We start from the raw sequence: 11,201 nt of genomic DNA, 5'->3' as shown, positions 1-11,201 counted from the left end.
CCAGGGAGCAGCAGAGGCCGGGAGGGTTCAAACCAGCCGGCGGGGGGGTGAGTGGGATGCCTTTGCAGCATGCCCACCCGTAGGCGGGAGGTGCAGATGCCCGCAACCTCTGTTCGAGGCTTCTGTTATCCAGGGTATATACGGAGAGAGTTCATGGCAAGAGGCTGTGGGGTTTGATAGACACTTGTGCTCTGGCAGGGGCTGATTCTCCACACAGGGATAGCACAGTAGGGGTCATTTTATTTTCAACCCTTTCCTAATAATCCTCTGCATGGCGTTTGGCTTTTTAAGTGCTGCTGCTCATGGAGCAGGCATTTTCATCAAGCTTACCACGATACCTCTGTAGATCTCCTTGAATCGTGGTCTCAGTCATTTCAGACTTCATCAGTGTATATTTAAAGTCCGGCATTTTGGGTTCCAGTATGCACCGCCTTCCACTTGCCTCTTCGATGCCCACTCACCCAATGTGCAGAGTCCCTCCTGGAGCTCTTCACGGTTGGCCTTGGTTTTCACTGGTCTGAATAATTTGGTTTTGTCTGCAAAGCTGGCCACCACACCACTCACCCCCAGTTGAAGAACAAATTAAATAGCTCTGGCCCCAGTACTAACCCTTTTGGCCTCCACGGCTCACTTCCCTCCATCCCGAGAACTGCCCCCTTCGTCTTGCTCTTTGCTTCCTGCCCTTTAACTACTTTTTAATCCACAAGAGGGCCTGCCCTCTTACTCTGGGTCTGCTACACTTACTCAGGACTGCCTTCGGTGAGGTCCCTTAGACTCAGAATCATGGGGTTGGAAGGGATCTCCAGAGTCATCTACTCCAACCCCCTGCACAATGCAGGAAATTCACAACTACCACCACCACCCCCGACTGCCCCAGTGACCCCTGCTCCATGCCCAGGAGATGGCAAAACAGCTCCAGGATCCCTGGCCAGACTGGCCTGGGGGAAATCGCTATCTGACCCCAAGGTGGTGATCGGCATAACCCCCGGGCATGTAAGAAGGGCCACGAGAACTAAGCCCTGATGCAACCCCTTCTGCCCTCCCCCTCACGATCTGCCCAGGTTCACAGAATCAGCATTGCTGTCAGGTAGCCATCTAGCCTATTGCTTAAAAACCTCCAAAGAAGGAGAGCCCACCACCTCTTGAGGAAGCCACTGAGGGACTGCTCTGTCAGGAAGTTCTTCCTAATGTTTAGATGAAAACTTGATTGAAATTATAAACTGCCTTGTTGTATCAATGAATGATACAACCTTCCCCCTCAATTCACAAAGAATGAAACACTGAAATGCTCTACTTCTCTTGAGTAGGGTTGCCTGGAGATTTATTTTTTTTTTTGCCCTTTTAATAAAGGCTTGACAGGATGCAATTTTCGTTACAAGAAAAGTTTTATGTGCTCCTGTCTGCACACATTAAGATTCTATTAAACAAATAGGACATTTTCTCCAGGCCGGTTGGCAGTTCTACTCTCAGGCCATTCGCGGCCTGAAGGATTTAGCAGCATGACCCCACCCCCACCCCACCCCGCCACCTCTGCTTTTCCTTTTCAAGGGCCAAGCAAACATGGACCAAAATGGCTTTAGTAGGTTTTAAAATTCACAGGAGGGGGGCAGAGTTGCGCTGCACTCTTTCTTTCTCATAATAGCACTGCCATGATGGAAGAAACGGGGCTTAGCATAATTCCCCCTTCTCTGCTGTTCTTCAGCACTTCTCCCAGACTCTACATGGCAGTTAGGAGCCAACGCGTGAATCAGGATGGACTCATGCCCCTGCGGGCACACCCATACCTGGCCTATGGCACAAGTCCCGTTGCCTTCGAAGGCCTGTTCCTATCGGTGCCAGCAAGCGGGCAGCCCCCATGACAGACGTTTTTGCTGTTTCCGTCTTGCTTTCCACACAAAAGAAGGCAGCCAAAGCAACCTGCTAGCGCCTTTGACAGCAGCAGGGTGGGCGAAAATGCCAGAGCCTGGAGAGAAAAGGCAGATCCTGAAAGGGATCTTCCGCTGGCATTGCTCAGACGTGTCTTCTGCAGGGTATTTTGGATCTGGGGAAGGAGAGAGCCTCTTGCCCAGCAGCTGGTCCCAAACGCCTTGCAAAGACTACACTGGCGTGCTTTCTGTGCCCTTTGGAAGGACATGCACAAGCCCCCGTTTGCTGCCAGACCAAGTGTGAGAAGGGGCAGACAGGAGAGGCATGAATGCTTGAGACCGGGTGTCCAACTGACCACGAGAAACCAGCCTGCCTTGCTCTTGGGTCCTGCACAGGGGACTGAAAGGCAGGGAGGTGAAGAGGCGCAGCTTGGAGAGAAGAATGATCACCGGCTCATCTGCGTGTTTCTAGCACCACAGGAGACGCTTGAAAAGCTGGCAGCCCTGCTGGGTGACTGCAGACACCAAACCAGGGCCCCTCTGCCAGCCTCGCTCTTTGTGCTCCTCTATGCTGTATCTGGAGGCCAGCAAGCATCAGTGCCCCCCCCCCCGCCCCAGAACATGCCTGGCCCTCAGTGAGATCTGGCCCTCTCTCTGGTGCCCCTGCTGGGAAGGCGAGTCTCAGCCTTCTTCTGCAGCAGCAGCAAGAGGAGGAGGAGGAGGAGGAGGAAGCGGGGGAAGGGCCACCCAGCAGGTTGGCTCACTGCTTGTGAGGACACGGCTGGTGTTAAGCAGGGCAGCTTCTGTGGAGTGGAGCAGAAGACCTCAACGTCCAGTGGCCAGAGAGAACCCAAATCACTCTGCCCCCAAATTCACTGACTCAAGGGAAACCTCTTTCAGAGGCAGGAAATTGCTGGCTACCAGAGACTGGGCTCAGGACACCGGGAGGTTGGCTACCTGCCCCCCCCCCCCGGAGTGCTGGAGACACCTGGCTGCCCGTGGCTAACGAGGGGATGGTGATCTCCTTTGCCCTTCTCTGAACCAGCAGAGCTGTTTATGGAAAAATGCCTGGCCATGGCAGCTGCCACACTAGTCATTTTGTCTGGGATTGCTGTGATTTGTTTTAATGGAGAATCCAGACGATGTCCCTGCCGTCCTGTTGTGTTCCAGTGTTTTTCTGTTGTAGTCCCGTCTTTTCTCAGACCTGATTGATGGTGATTGTTTTAATAACATAAAATGCAACTGCACCACCAGGCTGCCTCATGTGGGCAAATTACTATTGAAGGTTCTTAATAGTTTTCCTTTAAATTTTCCGCCACTCCTTTGGCTTTAAGCTACATTAAGAGCTGCTGTTTCTGCTGCTGGCCATGATCTTCAGAAAACAACCTTCAGTTGGTGGTGGTGGGAGGAACTGAGCACTTCTTTTCACTTCTGAGGCAAAGCCATTGCCAAGCAAAATGCTTCATGATTGTTATAGCCGCCATATTGCAAAATTGTAAGAATAAAAAGTGAAACGATTGAGTGCTGGCTTTGCTTGCAAAGTGAAAAGCAGTATTTAATTTCCCTGCCCTCAACAAGAATTGATTATCAAGAAGAGGTGAATGAATACCGTGGCCGGCTGCAACAAGAACCTAAAGGCCTTCGCCTGGAGAACAAGTGAAGGAAAACAGAAGGGGGAAGACGAGCCTTTGGCAAACAGGACTTGTGCTATGTAAACACACAGTAGGATCCTGCCAGTGGGGAAGGGCAGTGCTGGGCTGGGCGGGGGGAAGCGATACCTGGGGCCAGGCGGAACCTGGGGTTGCCAACTGTGGGTGGGGAAATTCCTGGAGATTTGAGAGCAGATCCCGAGGAGAGAAGGGAGCTGAGGGGGGGGGTGATGCCAGGGAGTCCGCCCTCCAGAGCTGCCGTTTTCTCCTGGGAAACTGATCCCTGTAGCCTGGAGGTCAGTGGTAATTTTTGGAAGAACTCCAGACCCCAACTGGAGGCTGCCAACCCTATGAATTGCAGCTAATTGCATAAAAGAACTCTAACATGGAAGCAAATGACGAGGAGACCTGCAGGAGAAGCCTGCTGGGTTAAGTAAACGACAGCTTTCTGGTCTTTCATAGCCTTGTAGGCATTTAGACCAACTGCCTGTGAGTACAGGAAGTGGAGTGGCTTTTTTAAATGGAGTGGTTCGAGTTGGGATACGCTACAGCCGTCAGTTCTGGCACTGGGGGCTCACTGCCCTGAGAGATGCAGAGAGAGGAATTGTGGGTCATTGATCACAACCAAGCCTCTGGCCAGGAGGGTGCATTAATTGGGCCCAGGTCAATTAAGTGACACATGCGGGGTGGGGGCATCGTCCATCGGATGTTAAGACCTGCTGGCACCATCTGGCCAAACCACAGATGTTTTCTGCAGCCCAAATGTCTGTAAATTGTATATTGATTTTAGTTTTTGTTTTTATCAATTTTAACTGTTCACCGCCCAGAGCCCCTGGGGATGGGCGGTATATAAATTGAATAAATAAATAAATAAATAAATTTGTTAACCGCCATTTAGAAACTGGACATCATTTAGAATAAGATCACTTACACTAAATTCTGGCACATCCCTCACAAATTTGGTGTATCATGTTCAAAAATATTTAATCCCATCAACGTTATAAAAAGAGACTTATACGAATGGAAAGAGAATGCCGGGTACATTTTTGGCACTTCTTGTGGGTTTTACCTTCCTCTTCTCTCTTTTCTTCTTTGTACCATTACAAATTACAAATACACATTCAATTTCTTTTAGTATTTTTAAAAAGAAAAAATAAATAAATCCAAATGCCTAACTTTTACAATCGCAAAAATGCACTAACCTGTTTCTAAACTAAAACAGACATTAAAAAACATTGTCATGGTTACAATTTCACCATTTTACAAAGACTGGAATAGCTGCTGATGGGGACATCGGCGGTTCAGACGCCCCCTCCAGTTTGGCCATTTGTCTGTTAACAGGAACCGTCTGATCAGGACGCAGGCTGGGTGAGGAACGGAGGGCCGTCTCAATGCAGCAGACGGGGGCGGGGGACTCCAGGCCGGACCAGCCATTTCCCCTTTCCCCCTGCAGACCCACCTCACACTGCCCCCTTAGAGTCCTCTTCCCTCTGGGAGTCGCATTGCAAGGAGCCCAGGGGTCTGCAGCAGGAGGGAGATCTTGCAGAAGCTCTGCTCTGCTGATGGAAAATTTAGTTTGGATTCAACCCAATAGACTTTTGACGTTGTGGTGTTTTTGTGGAAAGCCAGTCCATTTGGGTTCCCTCTTGCTTTTTTTAAAAAATGCACTATGGTCAATAAAAGGAGATGGTCCAAACGGCATAGAGAGGACACGGGGACAGGGATGCGTCTTGCCTGTGCACCAGTCCAGGGTAGATGGGGTGGGAGGCATCGTCGTTTTACGGCATCTGGCTTGCCTGAACGATGGCTTTCCTTGTCGTCATTCCAGTTCAGCTGTGGAAATCTTGATTGACAAGTGCAATGTGGGGCTAGATCCAGCGTGAAGTTCTCCTGCACAAGCCCCCTGCACTGAGTGTAAGTTGTGCATGAGGTCGGCGTGGATGTGATTTGAGAGCTGCAGACACTTGGGAGTTCAGGTTGCTGAGAGGATCCCTTGCCCACTTTCGGTTGTGATCCCTTTTGTTTCCTGGGTGACTACAAGGAAGAGTGCAATGCGCGTCCTCTTCCATGCGAGAAGCTACTAACTCGCACTCACATGCCTCGCGTACCTTTTCTGGTGCCCAAGAGCCGCTACCCTCCCTCCCCATCATCTCCCATGCTTCAGGCTCCCCTGAGCATCAGTCTGTGTCTGCCATTTTGGTCCTCATCCGTAAATGGAGAGGAGCCCATGTCCAGCAGTGGCTGTGGAGGGGGGGGGGCAGAAATGAAGACGACCAGCTGGGAGTAAAACCGAGTGGAGTCACTGGGGGAGGGGGCAACAACACAAGCGCTCTTCTCTGCACTTCCTTACTCACTGCCTAAGTCAGAAAGCAGATTGTTCCGCTTGGCATCGACAAATCCCAAGCGATAGAAGAGAGAAGTTCCAGCCGCTTTCTTGGCTTGATCGCTGCTTCTCTCCTCTGCCCCAGAGAGGCTTGGAATTTGGCACCCCTGTCAAGTTCAAAGAGAGGCAAATGTGACACCAAGAACGCCACGGACTCTTGACCAGCAGGAGATCTTGACCGGGGGGGGCAGGTGCTGGCCAGCAGAAGCCCGTCAGCCGCAAGCAGGTGCAGAGCAAGGGGCCTTTGGGCGAGTCGGGCGTGGCTTCTGGAGCCACCTTTCTTTCTCAAAAACTCCGAAAGGAAGAACCAAACCAGCCACGGGGGGGCATTCCCTTTCATGCGCTGTTCTGGAGTGGCGCTGCTGGGCAGAGCTCAGCTCCCTCTTCAGCGAGGGGCAGCAGAGCCGTGGTGGAGAGACGGAGCTGCTGCTGCCCACAGGTGACGCTCGGGATGCAGCTGGAGTCACGTTCTCAAGGGAGAAGATGGATCAGAGGGGGAAGGAAAAGGGCCAGCTGTCCAGGTTGTCGGCGAAGCAGCGCTGCAGTCCTGGGAGAGGAAATCGCAACTGTGCCTGCAGAGTCCCAGGTGGCCAGCTCTAGATGGACACTTCGTATTCCCGTGTTTCCTGGGAAGAAAGGAAAGCATGACCCGCAGCCCCTGCTGAGCCTGGTGTAGAGAGAAGCCTGCTGAACCGAAACCTCAGTAGACTCTTAGGAGCAGCGTCTTGGCAGTTTGCGAGAGGTTTATTGAGATCCAGTTCACACACGAGTTTGTTTTAATATGGGAAAGACACCCAGAGGCAGGGCTTTTTTTCAGCTGGAACGCAGTGGAATGGAGTTCCGGCACCTCTTGAAAATGGTCACATGGCTGGTGGCCCCGCCCCCTGATCTCCTGACAGAGGGGAGTTTAGATTGCCCTCCGCGCCGCTGCATGGGAGGGGGACAATCTAAACCCCCCCAGTCTGGAGATCAGGGGGCGGGGCTACCAGCCATGTGACCATTTTCACCAAGCGCAATTTAAACTTTAAAAAACTCCCCCCTTGTTCCAGCTGACCCAAAATGACATCATTGTGCGGTCCTGAGTTCCACCACCTCTTTTCCCAGAAAAAAAGCCCTGCCCAGAGGTGATTCTGCCACATTGGTTTTCCCCACGAGCACCAGCTTGCAGGGATCCCCCCGCTGCTGCTGTGGCTGCCAGGGGCAAGGGGGCTTCCGCACGGCAAGTTTTCCTGCAGCTTCCCTCTCCAGTTCCCAGGTGGGTGCCTCCCCGCCCCCTTGCCCAGGCCATCGGGCCATTTCCTTTTTTTTTTTTAAAGAACTGGTAACTGAATGTAATTTTAATGTTCTGACAAACTGTGTATTTAGTTCACTAAATCCCCAGCTTTCCTAGCACCTTTAATTGCAGATAACATATGCCTTTCGCCTTACAGTTCCACAACCAAACTGGCTAGAGAATTTTTTTAAAAAAACGAAAGCAGGAAATTCAGAGTAATTTTAACATTAAAAAGTTGCAAGTCTTCTGTTTGTGATAGGTTACAAAAACTGCCCTCTGCTTTCTTTCAAGTCCCCATGGCCACTGATAGATTAAATGTCTATGATGTCATGTTGTGTTCCTAAATATTGTGACGGCTGCAAGAAAAGTGTCTGTTACAGAATGCTGGGAAGAGGGCCGTTGCTGCAAGGACGCGGCGGTCCAGATCGGCCAGAGGCGGAAACTCTCATGGGGAGAGAGCCAGAGGCAGGGACGGCTGTCGTGTGGGGCAGGGACAAGGCCGCTGAGGCTCCAGACCCACAGTGACTGGGCGGGGAGCAAAGGGCCAGGGCAACTCTGCAAATAGTGCAAATAACTTGCAAATAGTGTACGGGAAGAACTGGCCCAGCCCTTTTCTGAGTGTCTCCAGTGGAAGGGAATCTGTGGCTGAGCCTGGGACCACCCTCTTCCTTTTGCCCATCTGCCTCTTGGGCAGGTGGCATGAAGTGCCCCAGAAACTGCCCAGGCAACACATGGGCCAGCAGGCAGCACAGAAATATTAGAACCCCGTGGGCAGCCGTGGAGGGCCTTTGCGTCGGCCGGGGAGTCTGTGGCAGTAGCTGTGTTGGGAGGGGACGGGGCCCAAGCCAGGCCTGACAATCTGGGCCCCTTCTGGGCCTGCAAACAAAGAAGCGACTCACCCCTGTCTCGTAAATGGGGTTGTCAAATTCCGTCTCCACTGTGATCTGGCTGTATGGATGAGCGTACATGAGGGGCAGGCGCAGGCTGGATGAATAACGACACCTGTGGGGGGGGGGAGAGGAGATGGAAGTCAGGTGGTCTCCAAGAAGCCCCCTGGAAGCCAAGGCTGTAGCAGGAGGAGCCCTGCAGGGACACAGCAGCCATGAGCTCCCAGCTGGGGAAGAATTCTGCTGACACCAAAGCAGAGGCCAAGGAAAAGCCAGCCCTGCCCCCCAGATACCAACTCACACACACACACACCCCCCGACCACAGAACGTGCCGGGTGCATTGCAAGAGGACTTCCCCGGAGCAGGTTCTTCCAGGTGGGGCAAGCCAGCAAGCTGGCACAGAAGCCACAGACCCAGAGGAAAGGCAGGCAGTGCCGTGGGGGCAGAGGCACCCCGGGAAAGCCAGGTCAGCATCCAGGCAGAGCCCTCCAAAGGCTCGCATCACAGCCACGGCACCTTCCCTTACAGCGGCCCTCCTGCAACTCTAGGCAGCTTGGGCGGAGACCATGTTTGGACCAGGGGACGCTGCAGTTTTCCTTCTCACCCACCTGGTGATGTAGACATAAGCCCCTCCCAGCAGCAAGGAGACCAGGAGGACTGGGATGAAAATTGCCAGCGCCATGTTCCCTCCCTCCAGCGACGTCTGGGCAGCAGCTTCTGCTACTAAAGAGAGGAGGCGGCTGAGGTCTCGGTCAGCTGCACAGTTCATTCCTCCCCCCCCCCGCAAGGCTCCCTCTCCTGCAGGTAACATAAGGTGATGAGGTGTCCCTTCTCCTCCTTCCAAACTGCCCCTGGGCATTTCCTGTTGCACTCCAGGGAAGATGAGACCAGAGCTTCCAACGTCCAGTCCCGATAACAGCAGATGCTGGAAGAAAACACACAGACACACACACAGACACACACACAGACACACACACAGACACACACACAGACACAGACACACACACGCACACGCACACACAGCTAGCTTCCTTGGGTGTGAAAGAGTGGCTCCTTGGGTGTCTCTTCCTTGGGTGTTAAAGAATCTCCAAGTTTCCACTGAGACTTAAACTGACTTTTTGGATCAGCCCCAAAGCCTTCGCTGATGCTTCTTGGACCGACCAGCCCCTGCCCCGACTCTTCTCTTGGTGGCCAATGGCCCCAAGACGGCTTTCTGGCTAGCACATCATCACCTGCAACAGCACAAGGCCAGGTGAGGTGGCCAGGGCCAGGGTTGGTTGCCTCCAGCTGGGCCCAAGCTCAGAGGCGGGGCAGAACCAGAAGGCAATGCCAGTCCCCATCTGTGCCACTGACGGCCAGGGCCTACAGCATGCCCTTTGGCCAGGGCCCAGGACGCCTGAGGTGGAGGAGTGCCCAAACCGGCCTTCGCCTGCCTGCGCCAGGTCAGCATCTGCTGTGGCAAGCAGTAACCCTGGGCAGCACCCCTGGCGTCAGTGAGTGGCCTGCTGCGGGCCTGGTCCTTGCCCTCCTCCCGGGGCAGGGCTGACCCTTTTTCTCCTTCCCTCTTTCCTCTTGGGGAGGAGGAGGAGCTTGAGTGGCCCAGGGGGCAGGGCCATTTTCCAGGGAGCTTTTCTCTCCCACTCTGCCCCATTGAGAGGAGCAGTGTGAGTGGGGGCAGTGCAGAGGGCAGCAAAGGGCACCCCAAATCCTTGACCACTGGGAGCCAGCCAAGCCCCTGCACTGCCCCAGCACCTTCCGCTCTGAGAGGCCCCCAGTTGGGTGCCTTGGGAAAGAGCGGGCCCTGCAGGCCACAGGAGACTCCAGAGCAAGGACCCTCCCTCACAGATCTCCTGCGGCAGCCGGCCCGCCTGCCATACCTGTGAGTGTATATCTACTGGGGGGGGATGGGTAGTAGTGTACTTGCTTCCTTCCTTCCCTGTATCTTGGCTACGCTTTGCTTGGGCTGAGTGGTGTTATCAGTACAGCTGGGACTGAGCGTCTGGGAACCGACCTTGGGAAACTCCGCTCTGCATCTCTTTCAGGACTTTCGCACTTTGCAGCTCCGTGCCAACTTCAAGTGACTCTTGTTTGAACTGGGGGGAGGGGACTGGGGGGAGGGGACTGGAGGTACGACCTCTTGGGGAAGACTTGGCTTTGGCGTTCCAGGCAATTACTCTGTACTTGTAGGGAGCAATCTCTAATAAAGACCTTTAACTCGTACAACTGGGTTTGATGAAGTGGAGAGTCTGAGAGAATCCCCTAACCAGGCCTGACAGCGGCTTTGCTGGCCCTGGCGCAGCCCCTGACGGGAGCCGAGGTTGTGACCAGCAGATGGGCAAGCTCCTCCCTGTGTTTCCTTAGTGGAAGCTCTGGTTTAAGAAGGGGTCTTTTGTCAAGGAAGGCGACACCCTGCAGCTATGGGGAGGGGCTAGTGGCATGAAGAAACAGGACACTGGCATGGGACGGAGGGGGGCATCCAGGCACCGCAACGCACACAGAAGGAAGCTTGTTGCTACGCTGACCACACACACGCCACCGCCAGCACCCCCTCCCCCTTCCGCTGTGCACACAGTGAGAGCGAACAGTGCCGCCAAGGACCGGTCTCCTCTTGGCAGCATTTGCTCACCTTCTAAAGCATGTTCAAAGCTGTCTTGATTCACTGAAAGAGAAGGGCAGGCAAGTCAGTGTGGGGCAGACCCCCAGCCCCCCGTGCCCTCTCCCCTCCTCCAAAGCAGACAGACCTCGGCAGACAGGGAGGGGGCCGCTCCAGCGGGAGGGCTGCCCCAAAATGCATTTGATGGTGATCTCGCCGAGGAGCTCAAAGCCTTCGTAGCACATGAAAGTCAGTGATTCGCCCGGCAGGTAGAGGCGCTTGTAGAGGATTTGGTAGCCGTTCTCTGGCAAGCCTGGGTTGTCGCAGGCCAAGGACTCCTCAGCTAGAAAGAAACACACCCCATCAGCCCCCGTCCCGTGGTGAGGCAGCTCCCTCCAGGTCCCTCGGCTTAGATCGGAGGGGCTGACTCCAGTTCACCTGCCCCAGTGCTCCACAGGCGGGTGCCAGAGAAGACCCCAAGCAGAGGTCCCTCGCCTTCCCAGTGCAAATGGGGGCTTCCTGGAAGCACAGGCCAACAATTGACCTATTG

The 11,201-nt window shown here is 54.0% G+C and overlaps 1 protein-coding gene across 1 annotated transcript in view; it reads right to left on the bottom strand.

The window, feature by feature from the left end:
- Positions 1 to 4,648: 4,648 nt before the first annotated feature.
- Positions 4,649 to 11,201, bottom strand: part of SEZ6L (seizure related 6 homolog like) — a 61,803-nt gene continuing 55,250 nt past the window's right edge. The window contains exons 13-17 of the mRNA XM_054995887.1: positions 10,800 to 10,994; positions 10,685 to 10,717; positions 8,667 to 8,781; positions 8,070 to 8,172; positions 4,649 to 6,523 (exon numbers count right to left, since the gene is read on the bottom strand). Of these exons, the coding sequence (XP_054851862.1) occupies positions 6,494 to 6,523; positions 8,070 to 8,172; positions 8,667 to 8,781; positions 10,685 to 10,717; positions 10,800 to 10,994 (476 nt within the window). The 3' untranslated portion in view covers positions 4,649 to 6,493. The remainder of the gene's footprint in view (positions 6,524 to 8,069; positions 8,173 to 8,666; positions 8,782 to 10,684; positions 10,718 to 10,799; positions 10,995 to 11,201) is intronic.

The sequence above is a fragment of the Eublepharis macularius genome, chromosome 13 (genome assembly GCF_028583425.1).
Source record: "Eublepharis macularius isolate TG4126 chromosome 13, MPM_Emac_v1.0, whole genome shotgun sequence".
NCBI lineage: Eukaryota > Metazoa > Chordata > Lepidosauria > Squamata > Eublepharidae > Eublepharis > Eublepharis macularius.
This window is presented reverse-complemented; position numbering and strand designations above follow the sequence as displayed.